This window comes from Ictidomys tridecemlineatus, chromosome 1 (genome assembly GCF_052094955.1).
Source record: "Ictidomys tridecemlineatus isolate mIctTri1 chromosome 1, mIctTri1.hap1, whole genome shotgun sequence".
Lineage (NCBI taxonomy): Eukaryota > Metazoa > Chordata > Mammalia > Rodentia > Sciuridae > Ictidomys > Ictidomys tridecemlineatus.
In genome coordinates this window covers 5,769,319-5,793,992 of record NC_135477.1, presented here as the reverse complement: position 1 = coordinate 5,793,992, position 24,674 = coordinate 5,769,319, and the positions used below count along the sequence as shown (strand labels likewise).

Sequence of the window (24,674 nt, the reverse complement as noted above, 5' to 3'; positions counted from 1 at the left end):
TTACATAACAGGAACTTTATAAATATTATTAGAAATACTAGCTTGATGACTTGGGCCAGCAGGGCTATATCACTAAGGTAATGTGTTCTCAAGTCACAGTGCTTTTGGTGTGAAGATTCCCCATAACTTGACCCTAGCCTGAAGATAGAGTCTTCTATTTCTGACGACAGCCATTTGCAGGAAAGCAGCTTAGTACAAATGGAACAAGTCACATGGGCTTTTTGAATGGACACGGAGCCACATTCAAGTCTGCAGCAGTAGCTGGGCCAGAACAGTTCTATTTCCTTCCACTAGCAAATTTGCTAGCATCCTCTGTGGGACAAGCACATTGAACGCTGGGGATATGAGTGTGCAGAAAGCCATCTTTGTCCTGTTCTTCTGAAGCATAGCTGCCTAACGGCATGCCATGACATGCTGGCATGCCACATAAGTGGGTTATGGATGTGCAGATACACCAATACTGATCCCAGTACATGCAGATCCCCTCAGTTCCTGGAGAGGCAGGCAGCACCCAGGCAGCTAGAGCCTACAGGTGGTCACCTCTGGCTGTAAGAAGCACCCACCATTTCCTTGAGGTGCTGGACAGATACTATCGCTGTCTATGAGGGTTATGATATAAAACTGCTCAAGAAGCACTGGTCCAGGGCAGTAACTTTTCTAATTTTCCTACTTCCTATTTCCTTTCCCTTTTCTCTTTTCTTCTTTGTATCAAGCTCTCGGAAGCCTTTACTTAAAAGAAATCTCACACAGAAGCTAAACACAAAGAAGAGGTACCACAACTTACAGTAGCACAGAGAAGGCTCCTGGGATGCCTTAAGACACTGAAAAAGAAAGCTGCAGAACACAGATGGAAAGGGTGTGGTGGAGGCTGATGCACAGGAGCCCACAGGGTTTCAAATGCCTATCAGCAGAGGGTCAGGAAGCCTCCTGGTGTGGGTGACTCTCCCATTGAGTCTTGAGTGACTGGGAGGAAATAGCCATGCCCACAAGAGGCCTGGTTTCTCTGCATAGGGAAGCACAGGTCAAACACACAGACGTGTAGAGGCCCCCACAGCTGGCACACAGGCGATGATGTGGGCGCAAGAGCAGGCAGAGCTCTACAAGTATGAGCTTGAAGGTCTTTGGGCACCAACCTAACAAGCTGCAACTTTTTCCTGAGGATTATGGGGAGCCATGGAAGAAGTTTTGGCACAGAATCTCTGATGGTGCCAAGGTGGGGACATAGCTGATTCGATCAGGCTGGACACTGAGACACAGTTATTATTACCCCAGATGCTCAACCCACAGAAGTAAGAATAATGCTCTTCCAGGATCACAGAGCCCAGGCCAAGAGTCATCAGGGAGCCGATGAAGCCTCCAGAACTAACCTCAGGATCGTTTCACTGGTACAGCAGTTTTCAAAAGGGATCACGTAGCCAACTTCATGCCCGATGTTCACATCCATCTCATCCGCTACCCTCAGGGCGAGCTGGACTGCAGTCTGCTTACGGACCTGAGTGCACACCACGCCCCCATGCTGGTAGTGAACGGAAAGGCAATATTCAGCACACCACTGAGGAACCTTAACAGGGAAAAATGACACAGGGTCAGCTCCCACTATGACAACCACGACAACCACAGCAGGGACAGCTCTGTTGTAGTAGGGTCCGACTTCTAAGGGACTGTTTCTTTCACCAGTCACCAAAGGACTGTACTGAATCTTCTTAAACGGAACTCTGATCAAGCTGTTCTTATGTATGCACTGTCATGAATTAAGAATACACCAGAGTTAGTAGGGAAATTGAAACTATTTAAGTTTGACTCTCAAAGAAAGACAAAAATAAAGAGAAAAATAAAAAATATTCTTAACCTAAGCTATTTCTGAAAGGCTAATCTATTTACAGATTATTATTTTCTTCTGGTGATAAGAAAGCCTCATCAAAAATATAGCTTCTGGCATCTGCTATTATGATTTAAGAATGTAAATATTAAATAGCATTTAAATGAAAATGAGCAACTCAAAGCACTTACTTTTAAATTTAAATGATCATAATAAATAACTAAGTAAACTGGGTGACCAACCATTCTTCTGGTATGAAGACTAAAATATTCTGGTAATTTTTTATCTAAATACAAATGATTTCCCACATAGATTTAGAAAGCAAAGCTGCTTAGAAAATACTTTTATCTAAAATGTGTTGTATTGGGGCTGGGGATATAGCTCAGTTGGTAGAGTGCTCGCCCTCCATGCACAAGGCCCTGGGTCCAATCCCCAGCACCACAGGAAGGGAAAAAAAAATATGCTACTAAAATGTGTTATGAATCAATTGCTTTTTATCAAGTTAATTTGTGTAAGAATTGTTTTAGCAGAAAAGTACTGAATTTATTTGTAAGCTACAATCTTAAGATACTGTCAATAAATTATGCCTTAAATGCATTAAAAAAAATCATTCAAAGAGTATTTTTAACTAGGTCTAAAGCATCTGAAAGTTGCAGAATTTTTAATGATCTGAGGTCTCCTATTTACTAGTCTTATTGTGGAATTCTTAGATTTTAATCCTTACTATAATTTGAAATATTAGTAATTTCGAGATGAGTGAGTGTGGCAGGCCCTCACTTGTATTGAGAAGAAAGAATGCACTCCCTCCATCTGAAGACAGGGGGCAGCCTTGTCAACGGGTTGAAATTACCAGTAATTATCTACTCAGTGTCTATTTTGTTCTACGAAAGAAGCAGGTTTAAGATGGTGTGCTCAGGAAATCTGGAATCAAGGCAGAGAGCCAGGAAATCACAAAGCACCTACGGGGCCAAAGCCAGCATAGGCCTGGCTTATCACTGACCTGACCCACATCAGCCACGTCTCCCAAGCTTCAGCTCCCTTGTCTGTGGGGGAATGTGTTGAATGGCTGAGAGCTGTCCTTCAGGCCCGCGCTCCATGGGCTTCGTCATTCCCAGGCATTAGATCCCGGTGCATTTCCTAATCATGGCAGAGCTGCCACCCCCCAATTCCCCAACTAGACTCTGAACTCTGAGAGCAGAGATCTGTCTGTCTTGGTCACCAAACTATCCTAGTGCTCAATATATGTATGATAAATGAACAAATTACTTACTTATACTTTCCAGAAATATTTTAAAATTTGATGATTCTACAGTCTAGAATTGTTTCACAATCACCAATCTGAGAATTCACATAACATTTTGTTTCCCTCGTTCCTTAACAAATATAAATATATATATATCAATAGGACAAATATAAATATATATATTTATATATAATATATATGATCATATATTTGTTTCAGTCATATAGAATTATAAAATATATATTTTTATAACATTTCATATTATAAAATATAGTCATATAGAATAAAATCATAATATATATTTATAATATTATATATGTGTGTGTGTGTGTGTGTATATATATCTCCTAGTCAAATCCTTAGTTTTTAAAGTGACTTCCTTCATGTAAGGGTCCATAATCCAGGGTCCCTAGTGCAGACCTCAGATAGCACTCATGTGAAAAACTGCATTAAAATCACTTTTTGAACTTTGTCTTCCCGCTAGACTGGAAGATCCTTAAACTGTACATGTATGTTTTATATTCGTCCTCAATATTTAATAGAGGACCTGACACATGGAAAATAAATATTTGGATGGATGAATGGATGGATCATAATTGAAAAGAAGGCAGAGAAAGGCTGGGCTCAGGACTAAGCATGAGAGGCTAAGACCTAGGAGAAATAGGCAGTACCCATTTACTAATTATGCCTAGGAAGAAAAAATAAATATTCCATGGTTTCTAATATAAAACCCCAGAATAATGGTATAAATTAGCAACAACTGTTGATTAGAAAGTAAAATAAATGAGTGAAGCAAGATAATAATACTAAGTTCTATTGAGAGGAATGCGGAGTTAGGAAGGAAAAGAGATGGCCTTTGGGAATGTCAGGAGGATGGTCAGTATGACAGTCCCTGACTAAGTGACAATGAGAGAGAGACATTAGGTGGAGCTGTCCTGAGGTCAACTGAGAAGCAGGCCTGAGAGAGAGTCGGAGCTAGACACAAAGGCATGGCAATCCTAGAATTTCAGAGCTAAAAGGAATCTCTGGAAGCCGTGTAGGCCAATCCCCTCATTTGATTTACTTGAGAAAATAAAATGGGAACAGTCCTTCCATATGTCAGATAATATCTAGGGCAAGGCTGAACACACACGTTTAGTGGCCAAGTTCCTAGCTGTATAGAAATTACAACTAATTTCAGAGCACACACTCCACTAGGGTTCTGACTACATAAGATGCGTCTCCGCTTTGGGCAACAACTGATTGTGAGTAGGAACAGTAAGAGATGAGAATGCAAACTGAAGGTCCTTCCTGAATATAAAGGAATGAGACAGAGAGCTAGCTGTCCTCTCTGTATTAGAATTCCTGCATGTTGTCATGCCTTGGAACCCCTCTAGGAAAGCAAAGGTGCATTCTCAAGTTTGATTCCTCAGCAAATTCCAAATATTGGCTTAAAAAGTTATGATGCAGCAAATGCTGGAAATTTGGATATTTTCTACTTTTGAGGGACACTGAGGCTATAGCTCTTTAAGGAACCCTGGAATTCTGTGCCATAATTAACAAGAAGCCTACTGCTGGTGTCTGTGCTCCTTGTCCTGTCTGCGATTCTCCTCTGAGTAACCACTGTGCAGCTTTTCCTCTGTCCCTCAGAACACCTTCCTCTCCTCACTACTGAATTGCCTACCAGATAGAAGTCTCGAAGACATTCCCCATCAGGAAGTGTTCCTCTGGACAGGTTCGTCACCAAGTTGACTTTATGGGAACTAGGAAGTACAGCTAACTGTGTCTTTCCACAAATCATTTGGTTTTAGCTGTCTTCAGAGAAACACTGAATCCTGGGCCATTTTGTGACTTAAATGGCACTGAGCATTTAGCAAAAGTTATGCAATATAGTGATAAAAATAGGAAATCGCGCCTTTAACATATGCAAAAAATAATTTATCTACAAAGCAACTTGCTGGCAACTTTGGCAATAAACAACTCCCAAGTTTATATGTTGGACCTAGAAACTCTCCCCAACTAGAAATCAATACTTTAAATTTTTCTTTCTAAGCTTGCTTAATAATTTCTCAATTCATTTTATAGATGCAATTTCCTGTACTGTATGATATGCCAAATATGTTCAAGTCAGAGCAGTGAGGTGTGCCTTATACTATGCCCCAAAGCCTATGTCCCAACCCTGAAGCCTGCAAGGCAGGCAATCAGTGTTAAGCAGAGACCAAAATGTGCATCCCAGCCTTGCACCTCCTACCTGGAGGAAAATGTCTAGGACTTAGGCTGATCTGCTGCTGTGAGAATAGGAAACAGGAGACCCCTGGGTGACTAAAACCCAATCCACGGATAGCCTTGATCATTTTCAGTTACTGCAACTTGTACCAATTCGGAAAGTGAAGCAAAGGTGCTCCATTCCTGACTTTGAGCAGCATGCACAGAGGATGGGTTACTGGATCCTGGGGGAGATAGAATCCAAGGTCCTTGGGTTGGCTGCAGATTTCCTGTAAGAATCTGCAGCCAGTTCCAGATGGGAACTAGAGCGTATCAGCAGCAGCAAGCAGCAAACATGGTCTTATCACTGACGTGTGCAGGAGGATATCCATGTGAGCTGTAATGGTATAGAACCTTCTGCCTGTCCATCCGCAGCTAGAGATCTTTACCATATCTTATGGCAAAATGGTTAAGTAAGAATAAAGAAAGTGAGAGAAAAGACCTGTCTCTGTGAGACAGGATACGACTACTGTTCTTTTCAACACATCCTAGTCCCAAAGGGCCCAAGCCTTATTTTTAAATCACTAGTCTGTCCATGAGGCCAGACTCCTTTTCTGCTTTCTTTTCTTGGTGTCACTAGGGCCCCCAGTTCTGTGGCAAAGTGCCAAGGTCCCAACCACCCACTCATATTTCAGTACCAGAATCACAGAATTCACAAGGTAAACGAGACTCTGAGGACCACCAACTCCCCAAAGGAGTGACTCCCTTCAATGGGGTCCTGGCAGAGTGCCTGTGCCTAAGGTGGCTCGTCCTGCCCAACAGAACTCTTTACAAAGTGGTGGGGCCCTTCTGAATCAAAGGTCACACACCCCTGGGTATCGTCATTCACACACATCTTGATTTTGGGTGAATCCAGGTACAATCTACCAGCAGAAAATGGCGGGAAAGTTCGCCCAGTCAGTAGGATGGAGATGTTCTATGCCATCCAGCTTCTGAAGTTAGATCTTTTATTTTTTAATTTATTTTTGCATTATAATTCTTAATATACCATTATACCATCATTTATCATATCTCTGATTATATATGAGGTATGCTGAAGTTAGATCTTAGACATTTCATGCTTATTCACTTCACTGACCCATCCCCTTGTGGGGAATTTCAGGACAAGTTAGAGAAGAAGCAAGCAAAATAGATGGTTCTAAAAATGTTTCACTTTCTTTCAGGCTCTTTCACAAGCCTGCCCCAAAAAAAGGTAATAGGGAAAGGCTCTACAAACAGATGAGACACTGTCCTCTTTTCCCCTAGGGCAGTCATAAAATAGCCTCCATAACATCTGCACCAAACAGAGATGGAATTTTTAGGACCTTTGGAAGACTTGGCTCTGGAGACAGGCTTTTCTTTGAAAGGTTTTAAAACTGTGAGGAATAAGGAAATAGTCTTAGAACCTCTAAAAATAAATAAGTTACCAATCTATTTCCAGAATTAAGAAAACAACCAATGAACAGACCTACTTCTCATCATTTGAGTACAATTTTTATTTCTCTGAACCTGAAGATACACGCTGCCCTCCCACTGAAGAGAAACAGGCGTGATTTATCTAAGTTATTGGGAAGCTAAAAATATCAGGAGAAATCATGCCTAGGTATTAATGCATTCCAAAATACATAACAATTTCTTCTCTTAAAGATCACAAATTCTGACAGAAAACTCAAATAGTATATGGGAAATTAAAAAAAAAACTGTAGATGTGGGTTAACAGTTCTGAAGCTCTGAGTATTCTAAGACTAAACATGTAATAAAAATATTGTAAACAATGAGAGCCACGTTTCTCATGGAGAAGGGAGTTACAAAAAATATGGAAATTGACAGGGCTATGATGGGCCCTGTGGTGCTGAACTGGTATGGGAGGCCCCACTAGGAACTCATACTGAGATAGACAGACAGACAGACATGAGAGAGAAACTTTTTCTTTGCTTTATCCACCAACAAGGCTTTGAAGAAATGACAAACCAATGGCAATGGGCACAGCTAGGGTCCAGGTCCTGGTTTCTAAATGCAGCTTGCTGCTAAAAGGAGCCACTCTTCTTGAGAAGAAGGGCTGCTGCCTAGACTGGCACAGGGAATATCCTGGATGAGCCTGGCACATCTCACTGGGCCAGAAAGCAAAGAAGTGTTCGAGACGGATGCAGATAAGTCAAGGACACAGAAGTGACTTTGATGTTCCCACTGGGCATATCAGGGACAATTTGAGTAACAAAAATAAATTGGAAAAAAATAAATAAATAAATAAATAAATTGGGAGGGCCCACTATAGCCCTCCCAATTTCCATATTTTTTGTAACTCCCTTCTCCATGAGAAACGTGGCTCTCATTGTTTACAATATTTTTATTACTTGTTTAGACTTAGAATATTCAGAGTTTGAGAACTGTTAACCTGCATCTACAGATTTTTAAAATTTCCCATATACTATTTGAGTTTTCTGTCAGAATTTGTGATCTTTAAGAGAAGAAATTGTTATGTATTTTGGAATGCCTTGTAATGAACTACAATTAATAGAATAAAAAATATAAGAGTCTGCACTGACATAAATAACTAAATAAATGACAAAAAAAGAAAGCTGACAAATTCTAAATAATAAATGTAGAAGGGATGTTGAAATGAGAAAAATCATCATCTGGCTACCACCAGAGCAGTCCCGGAGAGGTCAGCCTCAGCAAGCACACTAGACCTGGAGTGAACGCCAAGAAGGCATGTCACAGCAGCCTCCAAGTGCAGACCTACCGAGTAAGGAGGGGACAGTAGCGCCACAGTAAAAACCAGGCAGGCACCACCTCACCAATGATCAGATGTCACACCCCCAGCTGGGAAGAAGCCACATGTTAGGCCTCTGATAGGACGCTCTGAGGGGGTCACGGGGCACTTCTGTGGTCTTCCTGCCACAAAGGCAGAACCTGAATTTAACCCTGGGGATATATCATATCATTCAAACAGGGGAAGTTCCACAGAAGATCTCTCTCCACAAAAGTCAAGGTCATGAAGGACAAGGAGATGCTGAGGTGTTGTTACAGACTCAAGGAAAAAAATTAAATAATATGGAAATTACAACACAATTTTGGATTGGATTTTTAAACTAGAAAATAATTTTTTAAAATAAATTTATAATTTTCCCCCATGGGTAGAAAATTGATTAAATGTGAATAACTAGAAATTAGATAATAATGAGAGGTCAGAAGTACACTCCCTGTTTGAGTAATTACATTGTGACTATGCTCTGTTTTTTAGTACTTGCTGAAGTATTTGGAGGCACAGGGCATTGTGTGATCAACCAGTTCTTCAAACTTTCAGCATAAAAATGTGTGTGTGTGTGTGTGTGTGTGTGTGTGTGTAACAGGGCAGGGGGAGGGAGAGAATAATAAATCCAATATAGTAAAATATTATTCTTGGGGAATCTGAGTGAACAAAATATGAAAAATCTCTGAACTATTGGGAATTTATTTTTTATAAGTCTTAATTAACTGCAACATAAAATTTAAAAAATTTTAAACTTGCCATTTGTTCACAATAACCAGGAAAATTATACTCATTTAGTTCTACTGAAGACTTGAAAATGAACCCTCATGACAATTAGCTTCTTGTGGTGAACTGAAATCAACTGTTATAACAATAATTTATCATGAACATAATATAATAGACTCTTGATATTGGCAGTTATAAACCAGATAAAAACACCTATTATCCCACCTCCTCTCCTAATTACATTTAAAAACAAGTAGGTCCAGTGGTCACAAACAACTTGGAAGTGATTCCGTAGAGTGGAGAGTATTCTTTTCATCCCAATTCAGAAAGCCACATGACATGAGACAGCCAATCATCAACTTCTTCTTAGCTACAGTTTGTCATCTGAAAAGTGACTTGGGCTGGGTTGGAGTTGTGGCTCAGTGGTAGATCTCTTGCCTAGTATGTATAAGGCACTGGGTTCGAGTCTCAGCCTTACATATAAATAAATAAATAAAATAAACATCCATGCACAACTAAAAAAATTGTTTTTAAATGACAGGTTTTTTAAAATATTTTTTCAGATGATTTTTGTGTTCTATTCTAATTCTTTCATTATAAATATTTATAATTTAAGAGTGAAGCATAGGTCTCACTTAAATCAAAACTCAAAGTTCCACTACAACAGTAGCAACCTGGACAGTAAAGATTCATTAACTCTTTAGTTTTGGGGCTGCTGAGAACAAACTATGCTAAAATATGACTGTAGGAGGTCAGAACATGCCACCCAAAATATGCCACTCTGGTGTATTGATTATCCTGAGCCAGCTTCACCAACCATCACAACCACGCATTTTGATTATCAGAACCCTGGGCACATACATGTATCAGTTAATCCCCAAATGCCCGGTGGGCAAATAACACCTACCATGTCTTTTAAAATATAACATGCAAAATAAGATAATTTAAATGGGTTATTCTAGAGATAATTCAGGGGTTCACTAAACACAATCAATTTCCATACAAGTATTAACTGTTTTTCAGTTGTCATTAGTAAACTAAAATAAGTTGACTTAATTATGATATCTGAATTGCTAATGCTTTTTTGTTTTAGCTATTATTGTTATTACAGCAGAACACTATGCTGTGACATGTAATTAAACACACACACACACACACAACACCTAAAGCAGATTGTTTTTGTAGAAGTTACTCACCTGAGAGCTCTTGCCACATTTAGCATCTCCTGAAATGATCACAATTTGATTTTGAAGCAGATTCTCCATAAAGGAGTATTTTTCTTTCCATATTGGAAGCTCTTCTCTTTCTTTCAGAAGTTTATAATAACGCGATGAATATGGCAATCCATCAAAAGGGTTCAGTTCCAAGTCCTCACAGGCCAGGACCCCTTCCTCATCCCCATCGCTGGAATCTAGGGATTCAGGAAAATAGCGCTTTTCCGAGGTGGAGTTTGGACACTCCAGTTCTTCCTCTTCCATCTTGTCCACCAAGGAGCTCAGGCAGCCGACACTCACCATCGAGCTTCTCCTCTCAGTAACCCATTGCAAAAGGGTTCAAAAGCCTCCCAACACACACGGGGATGTCCCAGTCCCTAAGACACAGTCCCAGGTTTCTGGCAAGTGAAACTCCTCAAGCCGGCACCAGTTCCTCTTGCTGTGGACCCACTGTGCTGGCCTCTTCAGGACTCTTCACATGTCAAATGACTGTCGATAAACCATGCTAAAAAATAAACACACGAGAGAGAATGCAAACTCAGGCATACAAACGAGAAGTTAGAAACTACAGGCATTCAAGCAAAAAGCAAGATTTTTTGAGCTAACTTGCTACAGTCTGTCATTTCTGCCACTGGCTTGAAGGACCATGAACAATTTTGGCTGGCTCTCACAGGTTAGTGCGCTGCCACTTCTCCTGGCCATTCTGGAGAATGACTCCCAGCAGGCCTGGAGCTCTTGGCCTGAGCTGTGCAGGCCTCTGCCTGCCCTCACCGCCAACAACGCCAACAACGGAGCTGCGGGTGGGGGTGGCTGTGATTGTGAGGCTGATCAATCACTGGTGACCTAATCCCATGACAAAAGAGAGCTGTGAAGGCCTGGGGAGGACTCCCTCATGAGGGCGCCAGAGTCTCTTATTATTCAAAAATCCTCTAGTTTAAAGAAAGGAGGTTAAAAAAACTTTTCATTTTACTTTTGTTTGTGCCAGTTTGGAAAGTAAAGTGAGGGAAGTGAAGGTATTTCTTTCTTTTCCTGTGTGGTTATGCCAGCCTTCACTAATAAGGTCTTTTGCTTAATTAAATCAGAAATTTCCTGCATATTTCTTGAGATTTTAGAACTTCAGCTCAACATGTCAGAGCCAAGAGCTAACAAAGGGCAACCTCTAATTTAAATGAAGAGAAATTACCTAAGAACTGGTAAGGTGCACCAGAAACTCATCCCCCATTGTCAGGCAAGTGGTCTTTCTTCCTCCACACACCCACTGTGATGAAAAAAGGGGAAAATCCAATCAGCATTGCTGGGGGTTGAAGGGAGTCCCTTCTCACATTAACCAGGTAAAAATTAAAGACATAAAACTCAAGAAAAAAGGAACAAATCGTAAAATACAGTTGGTGATATGCTTTCATTTAATTTCTCTCTCCACACACCACCTGGCTTAGCTATGGCTTCAGGCAGTAGAGCCAGGGCTAAAAGGACTAGCTGGTCCCCAAGGGAGAGAAAAGCCCCCTCCATTGGCCAAGTGGGGCTCCAGGGAATAGTCACTCAGGAAACATTTGCCTTTGTGGCTTAGATCGACAGATTAGGGGACACACACACACACACACACACACACACACACACACACACACACGCACGCAAGCGCACTTGGGTGCAAACAAGAACAAGGTAGAACTTTCATAACCTTACACATGAGCAAGTTGAGAGGGAGAAACTAAGAACCAAAGGAGGAGAAAGACTTTAGCTCTATGTAGGTAGAGTTCTTAGAAATTCATTCTGAAAGCCACTGTTTCACAATTAAAATGGAATTATAATGGTGTGTGACACAAACACCACACATGGCTTCACTTCAGATCTCGCTGCCCCTGTGGTGTGAGGCACAGACCAGCTGTAGGAAACACGTGGCTTCACATCCCTGGACAAATGAACTTCAAGATGGTATCCAAGAACCAGAACATTATACTGCCAAGACAAGATAAAATTTAGTATTTTATATATATATATTGTTCTAATTAGAATCCCTTCAAAGGGTTTTCATACTAAGTGTAAATTAAACTGCTATTACAATCCATGATTGCCTTAGGTATTATTTTGCTGCTATTTCTTAACTGTTTTGCCTTAAAAAAAAAACATTGATTATTTTTATTTTTACCAAATGTTTATTTTATTTTCTAAAACTCCCTCAGTATAATAATCCTGTAATTATAAGAAAGTCATATAAAGCAGGGACCCTTTGAACCTTCAAGGAACAGGCACACGTTCTGAACAGGCCTCTTTCTAGAGACCAGCGGCTCCCTCAGCCCTTGGTTACACATTGTGCTTTATCCTCACTGCACTAACAGCGGAACTAACACCGGCCACCAAACCTTAACACTGTTCCAGTGCAGAGATTTCCTCTCGCCTAGAACCTGAGCTGGCCCTGTGACTCACTAGGCCCCAAAGAATGTTGTGACGCTGGATCACTTCCAAGGGACCCCTCGCTTGGAACACTCCGTTTTGCAACCGTCTATGACTCTGAGATACCCAAGCCACAGCGACTGACAGCACAGACTCCCACCGTGCCAATGGGCTGTTGAAGATGCTGCGTCAAGTCTGCAGATGACTGCAGCCCCAGTCACCACCAGACTGAGAGGAAAAGGCACCCCTGGAGCCCACTCACCATAAAGAGAAACACATGAGACATAACACGTGGCCACCTTCACTGTAAGCTGCTATGTTCCAGGGTAGTCTCTCCTGCAGCAGCAGACAACCAAACTTCTACCTCTGCAGAAAGTACCCACACACTTTAAATTCTTCTTCATGATGCTGGGCACCATTATATTAGTTTCTACAACAGGATGATGACCTCAGATTTCCCTGAAATAAACAGGGTCAAAACCACACTGCTGCCCCAGAGTCCTTCCTGTCCAGGGCTTCAGTGCCCGTGCCACCTGTGGTCAGCCTGCCTTCCTAGGACGCTCTCCTAACCTGCCCACTCACGGGCACCCTAGATACCGCACAGGCTTGTCAGACAGGTGTAACTGTAATGCTTAAGTCCGCAAAGGGCAGAATAAAGAATCCAATGAGTCTGAGATGAAAATAGCAAGTTCACAGCCTCTGGAGTCCTTCAGCCAGTCCAAGGAACTTTTTGTTGCTATGCCACTTGGGTTCTCGATTTGGAAGGGGGAGTGGCTGAGACCCATGGAGGCTGAGTTTCTGGGCCCACCAACTCCACTGATACTCACACACCTCTCTCCATTAGTCCTGCATATGGACTAAGTCAGGCTAAAAGTCCCCCCCCCACCACCACCACCCAGAGGTCATTAAAAATGTACAAGAGGTCCATGTCCTGCTTTGGCAAATTTAATAGTGTCAACCAAAAGAAGGAAAAACACATAATATTGTAGGTTACAAATCACTCAAAACAAAATTTAATGAAAATTGTTCTGTTACCAGTATAAAGATTCCACTGTAAAAATTTTGAACCTAAAAACTGAATTTACTCCTTTTCAAAGCTCAGTTTGTCAGTGACTACCCTTTGAAGTGAATCTATTACAACTCTCAAATGGGCATCCATGAAAATACGTCTAAATAACAGACAACCTCAATAAGACAGAAATAGAAGCTGATTCCAGATGAAATCATGTCTTAGTCATTTATATATTTTAGGGCTAGATGGACAATTCTGGAAATATAGTTCATAGAAAAGGAAGGACAAAATTTTCAAGGGATTAAGCGAAACAAGATTGTAAAATTGATCCAGAGTAACATTTTATGTTTATGGTTGGATGTATCTTGTTAAAACTTTGGATGTGAGGTGTCCCCCCAAAGCTCCTGTGTTGATACAGGAATATTTGGAGGTGAAATGACTGGTTGCGAGAGCTGTGACCTAATCAGTCCATCCTAGTTTGATAGATTGGGTGGTAACTGCAGGCAGGTGGGGGATGGCTAGAGGAGGTGGGTCACTAGGGATGTGCCCTGGAAGGTACATCTTCCCTGTTGCCCCTCCTACCTCCACACCCTTCTACCATGATGTTTTGCCTCACCTTGAGCCCAGAAAAATGGAATCAGCCATCTGTGGACTGAGACCTCTGAAACCGTGAGTCCCAAATAAGCTTTTCCTCTTTTAAATTGTTCTGGTCAGGTATTCTGGTCACATGATGAAAAAGCTGGCTAACATATAGCTCTTCTGCATTTTTTTCCCTGTGTTCAATTTAATACAATGGATTCATCATACCTACCAAATCCTCAGCAGTCTCGCCTACCTTCCATTTTATGTCCTTAACATTTGTAGCCCTAAACTCTAGTCTCATGTATTCAACTACATTATCTTCCGCTTGGATATTTATTTAATGGGCATTTCAAACTTTGCATGTCTGAAACTGAGCTCCCAGCATCCACCCCAAAGCCACAAATCTTCCCCACCATCTGTTTGTTAATTCTTTCAGTTGCTCAGGTCAAAGTATTTAGTTATCCTAGATTTTTAAAATTTCAGACCCCACATTCGGTCTTCAGAAGATGTGGTAGACAGAAGAATGGCTTCCAAAATGTTCTAATCTCTGGAACATGTGAATCTGGAATGTTCTTTGCATGGCAAAGAATGTGACGAGGGACCTTGAGACCAGGAGACAGTCCTGAACACCTGGGAAGCCCTTAGAGGCAAGAAAAGGGATTCTCCTCAAGTCTCCAGAAAGGACCACATCCCTCTTGACACCTCGATCTAGTGAAGACTTTTAACCTAAAGAACTGAGTCAATAATTACCACTGAATTCATGATAATTCATTATAGGAATAGTAAAAAACGAACACACCCCGTCACATAGGCTCTACCTTCGAAAAATACCAAGGGCCCCATAAGCTGTACTGTGAATGCCTGGTCTGAGCTCCACCCTCTCTCACCTGGATTACTGCAATGGCTTCCTTTCCTCTTTTAGCCCCTTTCAAATTCTCCGCACAGCAATGATCCTGCTAAAAGTCAATGTGAAAATCTCCAATGGCTTCCCATTTCACTTTGCCTCAAGGAAAAACCTAAATCCTTGGTGGAATCAAGGGGTCCAGCGTCATCTAGTCCCGCTGCCCCCTGCCCCAGCTGCCAACAGTGGGCTGCCCAGCTCACTCTTCTCCAGCCCCAAGCGCCATCATCACGTCACCTCGGGAAGCTGGTGCTCACTCTTCCTGCTCTGAAGTGCTCCTCCCTCAGTTACCCAGTGGCTGGCTCCCTCACGGAGGTTTCCAACCGTGGCAGCTCAGGAAGGCCTCCCCAAACTTGACCAACTTCTGGCTGCCCAGACTCCCTTCCCGTCCTCTTCAGCTGCTGCGGTCTCCTCCTCAACATCACCACCTAACGCAGCACATACCCCCCATGTCCACTCCTGGTGTCCTCCACCAGCATGAGGCTCCAGGGAGGGGGCTGAGCCCCTCTTGCTCATCATATTCACAATGAGCCACGATGCTGGCACATTCAAAGCTTTAATGAGTATTTGCTGAATGAATGATGGCACTTCAGTGACATTTTATCAAGTTTTCCAGGTTGTCCCATGTTACATCAGTCACCAAGTCCTTTAAACTTTCTCAGAATCCTATCCCTTACCTTTCCCCAGGCCATCTACCCTCCCTCCTTCACCTCTCCACCTCACGCTGTCTTGCGTAGTTATACTTCTATCACCTCACTATTCTCCAAGTTCAAGGAATCTTGTGCTGACGAACCAAGTTCAAAACACTCCTGTCAGGAATTCACTATGCTTTTGGATTTTGTGACTTTTTGTGCCTTTTCATTGATGATGTAAAAGTGACTTGCTAGTCTTAGAGGATATTATCACCTGAAATCTGGGCATATCTGCAAACTGGAGTATTTATATAGGCTTTTGGTTTTCCCCTGAATCATACTAAAACTCAAATTAACTCCTTTTCAATGTTTGTTAAGGCTGTTTTTTCTTCCATCACTTCAGGAGAGTTACTGTGTAAAAATGAAGCTGTTCATACCATGACAGGTACCACTTGATCCAGCAGCACTAATGTTCAGGGCACCAAGCTACTGGCACCGAGGATGTGGACCATTTACTATCATTCCCTGACTTGTTTTTGTTTGGGGTTATCTGTATTTTTACTTTGACTATTATTGGAGCTATAGCTTCTTCATTAGTAATTTCCAGTCTTAAACCTAAATATAATGGGGCTCGGTTAGAAATTATAGGCTGTTGAATAACGAAGGAATAATTTTACAATCTTTAGGGATTTTTTTTTTCCTTTTTTTGTGCATTGGGGATTGAACCCAGGGCCTCTCACATGCTAGGCAAGTGCTCTACCACTGGGCTACATCCCCAGCCCTTTTAAATTTTATTCAGGACAGGGCCTCACTAAGTTGCCTAGGCTGGCCTTGAATTTGTGATCCTCCTGCCTCCACCTCCCACATAGCTAGGATTACAAGGGTGTGCCACTGTACTTGGCTGATTTTATGCCTTTAAAGCAAACATCTGGATTGCATTTCATCATAGGTACTGCTGATAATACCTATAATAATACCTGTCAAGGTTTTCTCCATGCTCAAGTTTTCTCATCCTCGATACCTACATTTCCAGGTCTTTCATCAACTAATTCAACCAGTACTTGAGTACTTGCTGTGTGTTTGCACTGTGACCTGAGAAAGACACGCGTGACACACAGCGATGCTCCAGCCTCGTGGAGCTGACAGGGCAGTTGAGGCTGAAGTGGGGTGTGAAGTGGGAATTCTTTGTCCATAACGTGCAGAGACTCTTACAGACAAGTAGCTAAAAGAAGCAAAGTTGGCGGCTACATAATAGGAGAGAGAGACTGTCAGAAATGAGTTCAAACATGAGATGGGTCACACCACAAAAGACCTATATGCTCTGGTAAGATGCTATGTCCTATGTAAGTGTCCCTAACTCACTGGGCTAGTTCTTGATCATTTTTTTTTTTTTTTACTCACTCTGCTTTTCTTTACAATTTTTCCTTAAATTTGATTTTACTCTTTAATATTAGCTATAGGTGGGTTAAAGAAAGAGTTCCCATATTAAATGAAATAACCCATATATTTCATTTATATGACCCACCTTTTTCATTTGTAAGACCCACCTTCGATTTTCTTAAAGTTCTTAGTGAGATCAACTTCTAGGAGAGCTGATGGCAGTTTAAGGCAAATGGCATCGTGGAAGTAGTTTTGAACAGGTACACCAAGAGAAACCAGGAAGTCCATTTTCACAACCCCACAAATGGAAGAAATACTAAAAACTAAACAACATTTCTCAACTTTAACATTTAAATAATTTTCCAACTGACAGTAAAAATAAGTCCATTCCATGATCTAATTCACAGGGAATATATAATAACACACACACACACACACACACACACACATATTATTTTCTGTCTAGAAAGGTTGTTCTTTTTTTTAGGATTCTCAAATTCATTTTAGCACAGGAAGAAGCTATAATTTTTATAAAAACTTGATAAATATTTTAACATCTATTTAATGTTTCTTCAAATTCTACAGAGCAATACATTATTAATTATTCATGTTGTATACAAGAGCAAACAGAGTCAGTGATTTAAAAACAGTTCTAATGAAGCATCTTCCATAAGACTAATCTTAAAAATTTATAATTTTATCATTTAGCTAAAGAGTCAGATATTTCATAGTTTCACAGATTTCCAGGAAATTCGAACACACCTTGCTAACATGACTGCTGATTCTATTATGATAGTACAATGTTGAAAAAGTTTTTAATTCTATCCTTTTATGGGAGCAGCTTAGCAAAAGGAAACCTTTGGAACCAAGCTGTAAAACTACTGCAAACACTGCATGGACTCCATACATGTATCCAGATTTTCACATCTTCCTCTTGGCCTGGGTTTATGGGAGTCTTCCTGAAAGGAAGATGAATTTCTAGGCCAGCTCTGCAACTCCTACAAAATTAGACATAAGGCTCTGCACAGACTATATGATCAATAAATATTTGCTAACGAATAGGCAATATACTTACAATCCATAATGATAAGGTTTAGAAAAGAGAAGGTCAATGAGGCATTACAAGTGAACAGTAACTGTCTTCCAGAATAAAAGGATTTATTTTTTTGGAGGATGGGATTATGGGTCCAATATTCCATGGAAATTCCACTCAAAGTGCAGTGAGGGAGACAGGGAGCCTTCACCAGGATGTGAAACAGCTCATGGCTTCCTTCAGTGAAAAAAACCCTTGTCATCAGAAAAGTCAGCGGAGCCACACACCTTCCATCCCAGTGATTCTGGAGGTTGGGGCAGGAGGATAACAAGTCTGAGGCCAGTCTGGGTAACTTAGTGAGACCCAGTCCCCCAAAATATAAAGATCTGGGAGTGGAGCTTAGTGGTAGAGCTCTGTATCCCTGGGTTCAATCTCAATACCAAAAAAAAAAAAAAAAAAGGCAGCTGGAGTACACAGAATGTTCAGTGATGTGGCTTGTTGTCATTCAGGTACCAACAGTAAGGCTGTGGCCTGGCACTGGTCTGCAAACCCCTGGGAAGCATGGTTGCATACTGCCACTGATATTGGACTAATGACTTTAATTCTACTGATTGGCATTTAGACCCTGCTTCCTTCATGCTAGATGCTATGCTAAGCAATTAAGTACTTTATATGGATTATTTCATTTAAACTCTTAAACCCCACGAGGGTTTAGTTTATTATTTCTATTTTTCAAATGAGGAAATTTAAACCTTCCGGGTTTTGTCTAATTTATTCAACTTCTAGCAGCTCGTCTGTGACAGAGCACGTGGCTGAAGTCAGGTAGTCTTGTCCTGGTGTGACCCAAGCTATGTGCATAGCACAAGTTTCACCAATAAACATGTTGCTGCCTGACCTCACTAAAGACAATGGGGTCGTGTTGCACCACCGTGGGTTGAAGAAATCTTGACACTGTGGGAGATGTCAGGCAGCATAAGACAGAAGAACATGCTGAAGACAGACCTGTAAATCTTTTTGATGTGTTTTAACAACACTGCTCTAATGGTCCAGGTAAAGTTAGTCAGATATTTAATATGTGAACTTTTTTTTTTTTTTTTTTTGGTACTGAAGTGCTCTGTCATTGAGCTACACCCCCAATCCTTTTTATTTTGAGATGGGGGTCTCACTATGTTGCCTGAAATGGCCTGAAACTTGTAATTCTTCTGCATTGGCTGGGACTTCAGGGGTAAGGCACTGTGCCAGCTTAATATGTGAACTCTGTCTTTTGAGCATGGTGTGCCTTACTGGAAACAATGGACTTAATCATTACCAAGACTTGGAAAGCCACTTTGTTTGCCTCAGTTTTAAAAGGCTCAAACTCCCCCAAAGATATCATACTTATTTTTCAACATCTATTTAAAATCTTGCTAGAAAACATAAGGTCAAAATTCAAAAGTTATTTTCAAAACCTTATTTCTAGACCTCTAATAAATTTACCTTATTTTGACTTCAAGTAATCAGATTTTTTTTTTTTTTTTTTTTTTGGTGGGGGGAATTTACCAGAGATTGAACCCAAGGGTATTTAACCACTGAGCCACATCCCCATCCCTTTTTATATTTTCTTTTGAGATAGGATCTTCTAAAATTACTCAGGACCCTGCTAAGTTGCTGAGGCCGCTTTGAACTTGAGATTCTCCTGCCTCAGCCTCCAAAGCCATTGGGATTACAGGCATGCACAACCAAGCCTGGCTCAGGTGTTTAAATAACACTCCAACAATTATTCACTTTTGGGCTGGGGTTGTGACTCAGTGGTAGAGTGCTTGCCTAACACACGTAAGGCAGCACTGGGTTTGATCCTCAGCATTACATAAAAGTGAAATAAAGATATTGTGTGTCTACCTACAACTAAAAAAAAAAAATTAAAGAAACTATTCATTTTTAATTCAATATTACTTCAATATACTGAATTATTTGAAGAATAATATATTTGAAGAATTCTATATTCTAATAGTACTTTAAAAATATTTAGACCCAGATATAGAAAGACCTCCCAAGCTCAGTCAATGCTTATGTATCATAATAATATGCCTCTCTCCACAATTAAGTTTGTGAGTCAGAGGTTTAGTTAGAAGTTCAAATAAATGGGATATTCAGTGCTTTTCAATAATATTTTATGATTTCTTGATTGCATAACATTTTAAAAAGCTAGTTTACTCTCAGTAAAAGTATAGTTAATGCAATATGCTAAAATATTGACTTGGCTTATTTAAGCTAGTCTAGTTAGATATTTGAGTGAATGAGTAAGATACAACAAACTAAGATCCAAAGAACAGAGTATCACCAGACTTTCTAAGGAAGTGAACATATTTATTTTACCTCTGACATTTACTAAGTTAACTTTTAGTCATCTTAAAAATAAAACAAAACAAAAAAACCCCCACAGTATTTGTTTGCAGTTTCACTACTGTTAACTTCTGAAGTTACATTTTATATGAATTATTGCCCTAAATGGAGTCTGTGAAAAATCGATAAACATAAGGAAACTTCTGTGCTGTTAACAAAGTAAAGGATAGTCCTATTATATTAACTTTAATAAAATAGTTGATGAACTATGATGTGCATCAGGGAATATCAAACATGAACTCCTCAAGAGTAAGGGCTCTTGCCAGGCATGGTGGCACATGCCTGTAATCCCAGCTACTTGGGAGGCTGAGGCAGGAGGATCACAAGTTTAAAGTCAGTCTCAGCAACTTAGTGAGGCCTTAAGCAACTTAGTGAGATCCTGTCTCAAACTAAAAAAAATTTAAAAAGGGCTGGGGATGTGGCTCAATGGGTAAGTGCCCCTGGGTTCAATCTCCAGCATGTGCATGCACAAAGAGTTGGGGGTCTTTTATCGATCTTTCTAGATTTTCAGTTTGCTTTTTTGGCTACTCTCCTTTAGTCTCTTGGGCTCTTCCACTACCAGCTATCCTCCTCCAGTGTGAATGTCTGTACCCCAGCGTTCCATTCTTGATTCTCTTCTCATTCCATATAATTTCCCTGGAGAAAATCATTCACATTTCAACTTCAATGACAGAATACTTAATCCGATAGCCTCTGTCTCAGATCTTTGATTCAGGCTCACAGATTGGGCTTGGCCTACCAGAGAGCCCCATGCAAACGTCGGGCCTGGCAGATGTTCAGATTCAAAACTGAATTCAGCATCCACCCTGTTTCTTAAAAAGAATATTTCTTCTTTTGTGTTCCAGACTTCAGTAAATAGAAGAACCCACCAAATCAAACACTAGGCATCACCCTGGCCTCTCTGTTTTCAGCCCCTCTATCACCAAACCTGCCAATTCAGGCCCTCACAGAGCCCCCCATTCCCACCACCTCAATCTCAATTCTTATCATCTCCTCACTAAATTACTCAAAAAATCTCCCAATTTTTTTTTCCTATCTCTAATTTTGGTTCTTCACCAACTATAATCCTTTTCAAATGCAAACTGATCATGTCAATGACCCAAATCCTCTTGACCGTTAGGAAAAAAAGCCCACAGTCCTTATATTCTTTTTGGTCTATTTGCCTCTCCAGCTTCACTTCCTCCCACTCTGTTCTAATGTACACGAAGAACACTCTGCTTCAGCCACAGTGACCTGCTTCCAATGGCTGCTCTCTTTTCCTCTTACTCTTGCCCAAGCTATTCCTCTGCCTCAGAAGCTCTCCTGTCCTCAGAAAATCCACTTGGGCATGTCCTATTCACCCTTTATAAAAAGCAAGCCCAGGAGTGAGGAATACCTATACACTGTGAATGCTCAATACATGTTTGTTCTGTGTCTGAATCAGTAATAATCTTTCACATACGAAAAGTTCTTTACAATATACAAATATTATCATTCATATCTATAATCATATTTATCTCGATTCTTTACAGCTAGACTGTTAGACAACCACTTTATGTTATTGATAATCAAATAAAAGTTCCTGCCTTTCCCAAGGTAACATAGCTAGAAATTAATGATCATCCTTGACCAAAGGCTTGTCCTATTACTATCCTACTCAAATTATCAGGTATCCAATAAAGCCCACTATGTGTTAAAAGGAATACAGAAGTCTTGCTCCAAACAGGCTTAATCTAATCAGAGGCACAAGATTCATAAACACCAAACAAGAGAAAAATCTACAAGACAGTATAATATAATACAGAACTAAGTGCTAAATTATGTAGCATCCCAGTGGGGAAGAGAAGTGCATTTAGTGGGTGTTGGCCATACTCTGGAAGACTCTGGGGGTTGTGGGAAGACAACATATTCCTGCAACAGGATTATATGATGAGTTGAAAGGGTGAAGAAGATGGGCATTTCTGTGAGTACAACAGTACAGTCCAAGATAGGTTTGTGGAACAAGGAGAAAACGTGCCCTAAGTGGAATTTTCACTGTATTCTATCTTTGACTGAACTCCTTATGAGTTTCAGAAAGTAAATTAGAGAGAAGAAAGAATATCCTTACTCTGGTAAAAAAATAAAAAATAAAAAAAAAAAAACAAAAAACAAAACCAAACAAAACTCTCAACATCAACAGAAGAGCAAAGAAAAACTTCCCTCAGTTTATGATAAAGACAGAACTAACACATTCCTTTGCTATAATTTTTGTCATTCTATTTACATTAAATTAAGTTAACTTCCCACCAGTTATTTGTAAGTTCTGATATGACCAAGAGGTAAGAAAAAGAAAGGCTACCACTGTTTCTTTATTGCTACCTTGTTATTCCTTGATAACATTCTTCAGTTTGCTACATTTAGTTAATCATCAGAGAAGTGAATAGCAATGTAACTATTTTATGCAGAGATGAGCTTGGAAACTCACACAAACAACCCCCCATAGGACTTCATTGTTTTTCCTTATCTCTATATGGGAAGCTGTTTCTCTGAGGCTCTTATTCATTAACAAACACTGTACAAGATGCTGGAATGAAAGATTGATTCTGAAAATTGTCCATGCGTGGACATTTCAGTGCCTCTTCCTTTCCCCTTGTACCTTCTAACCAGCCTTTTTTTTCCTAAGTGCACCAAGCCCTAAAATCAAATGTTGCTTTTCACAGTTGTCTTCTTTGATGAATACGACTTCTTCCAATTCAACTTCAAGAAATAAAAAATAATTCTTGTAAACCACTACAAAATACATTACTAGTACATATCCCCATTTTCTAACCTGGAAATCCAGGTGTAACTACCAAATAGAGTCCTTGTTGCCTTAGCAGGGAAATCTGCAATGCTGTTTCTTTTTTCTCTTTTAAAAAATACAACTGCCTAGTCTTACTGTTTAGGAAGATTTAACCTTAATTTTTTTTTTCCCGTCAATAATGCCAGTTTTTAAATCTTGACACTTTGCTATATTACTGATGAGCATCACTATGTTTGTATCTTGGGTGAGAAGGTCAGTTGGGTGATTTTGCTTATGAAAACTAGATCTTGAGGAACATCATACAGAAGTACTACTAATCATGGATACTGTCTAAAACCAAACTCCTCCCCCCATTCTTTAAATGTCAGAGCAAGTAGTTAGAGAGACATGAGATATTCAACCTGAAGTTATTACTTACACGTACTTTAGATCACGGATTATGAGTTCTGAATAAATCACGCTGCTTGTCAACATACATAAACCTTTTTGTTTGGACAATTAATCTGGAAAAAGTCCCGTATAGTTTGAGAGGGGGAAAGCCTAATTTAGCAAAATATAATAAATGCCCATTGTTTCCTTTTCCTTCAATTAACCTTTGCATGATTCCCCATTTAAGTGATTCTTCTTGGTGACCCTGTCACCATGAAGGGGACATCTCTGTAGTGGCAAAGATGAATAATCACTTTCATGACCCCCGAAGCCCATTTCCCTTAAACACTGTCTGCAGCGGCGGTGAGAACGGGTGGAGCGGCCGTCCCCTCCAGTCCCCTCCAGGCCGAGTTGGGCATCAGTCCTGCAGCTCGCCTTCCCCCTCCCGGCCGGCTTCCCTACCCCGCAAGGCTCCCAGCTTCCCCACCGCGACACCCGGGTCGCCTCCCAGCGCCGGGCCGCGAGCGCCGACGGTGCGGGGTGCGGGGTGCGGGGTGCGGCTGCGGCGCCACCTGTGGGCTGATTCAGCACCTCGGGGCCCGCGACCGGCGCGGGGCGGATGACACGGCAGGCGGCGCGCCGATCCCGGGCGTGCACGCGCCGCCCCGCCGCCCGCCAGGGCCGCGCCCCGGCCGCCCCGCAAGCAGGGCCCGCGGGGTGTCGCGGGGCGTCGCGGGGCTCAGTGGGGCGGCGGCCAACGGCGGGCGCGGGCGGGCAACAGGTGCGCCGCAGCCGCCGCCGCCGCCGCCGCCGCTCGGCCCGCCCCTCCCGCCGCGCGCCGCGCCTTTACCTGCAGCGGCCGCCGATCCCGGAGCCCGGCCGCCGGCGCCTTCCCGCGGGGGGCCGGTCACCCGGTGCTCGGGCGATCGTGGCCGACGCCTGGCCTGGGACTGCGACGGGCAGGCGCGGGCGCCCGGGAGACGCAGCCACGCGACCAGGCCTCAGGGACAGCGACGTCCGCCAGCGACCCGGCCGCCACTTCACTCGGTGCCCCCGGCGACGCGCGCTCGCCAGCGTTCCCTCGCGGCTTTTGGTCCCTCCCTCTCGCCGTCCTTCTGGCCCCGCCCCAGCCCCGGGTTGTCACGGCAACCCGCGCGACGCCGGCCGCGGAGGAGAGGCGTTAGGAGGGCGGTGGCGCCGGGGCTCCGCCCGTGGGGCCCGAGAGCAGCTGAGCATGGAGCCCCAGAGTAAGGG

At 41.8% G+C, this 24,674-nt stretch overlaps 2 protein-coding genes across 13 annotated transcripts in view; one reads left to right on the top strand and one right to left on the bottom strand.

Moving 5' to 3' along the window:
- Positions 1–24,674, bottom strand: part of Dhx32 (DEAH-box helicase 32 (putative)) — a 53,843-nt gene that overhangs the window by 28,871 nt on the left and 298 nt on the right. The window contains exons 1-4 of one of the 5 annotated variants that reach the window (XM_078024412.1): positions 24,271–24,521; positions 11,161–11,235; positions 9,960–10,482; positions 1,368–1,561 (exon numbers count right to left, since the gene is read on the bottom strand). In XM_078024412.1, coding sequence (XP_077880538.1) covers positions 1,368–1,561; positions 9,960–10,280 — 515 coding nt within the window. In that variant the 5' untranslated portion in view covers positions 10,281–10,482; positions 11,161–11,235; positions 24,271–24,521. Of the gene's footprint in view, positions 1–1,367; positions 1,562–9,959; positions 10,483–11,160; positions 11,236–24,270; positions 24,561–24,674 lie in introns of those variants that run through there. The other 4 variants (XM_078024420.1, XM_078024425.1, XM_078024433.1 and 1 more) reach the window with 4 other exon arrangements.
- The window catches only part of Fank1 (fibronectin type III and ankyrin repeat domains 1), a 70,344-nt gene continuing 70,201 nt past the window's right edge, over positions 24,532–24,674 (top strand). For 4 of the 8 annotated variants that reach the window (XR_013427078.1, XR_013427076.1, XR_013427077.1 and 1 more), the window contains exon 1: positions 24,532–24,667. Coding sequence is in view for 4 of the 8 variants with exons in the window: in XM_078024469.1 (XP_077880595.1) it covers positions 24,655–24,667 (13 nt within the window). In the remaining 4 variants the exon portion in view is untranslated. The remainder of the gene's footprint in view (positions 24,668–24,674) is intronic. The other 4 variants (XM_078024469.1, XM_078024465.1, XM_078024462.1 and 1 more) reach the window with 1 other exon arrangement.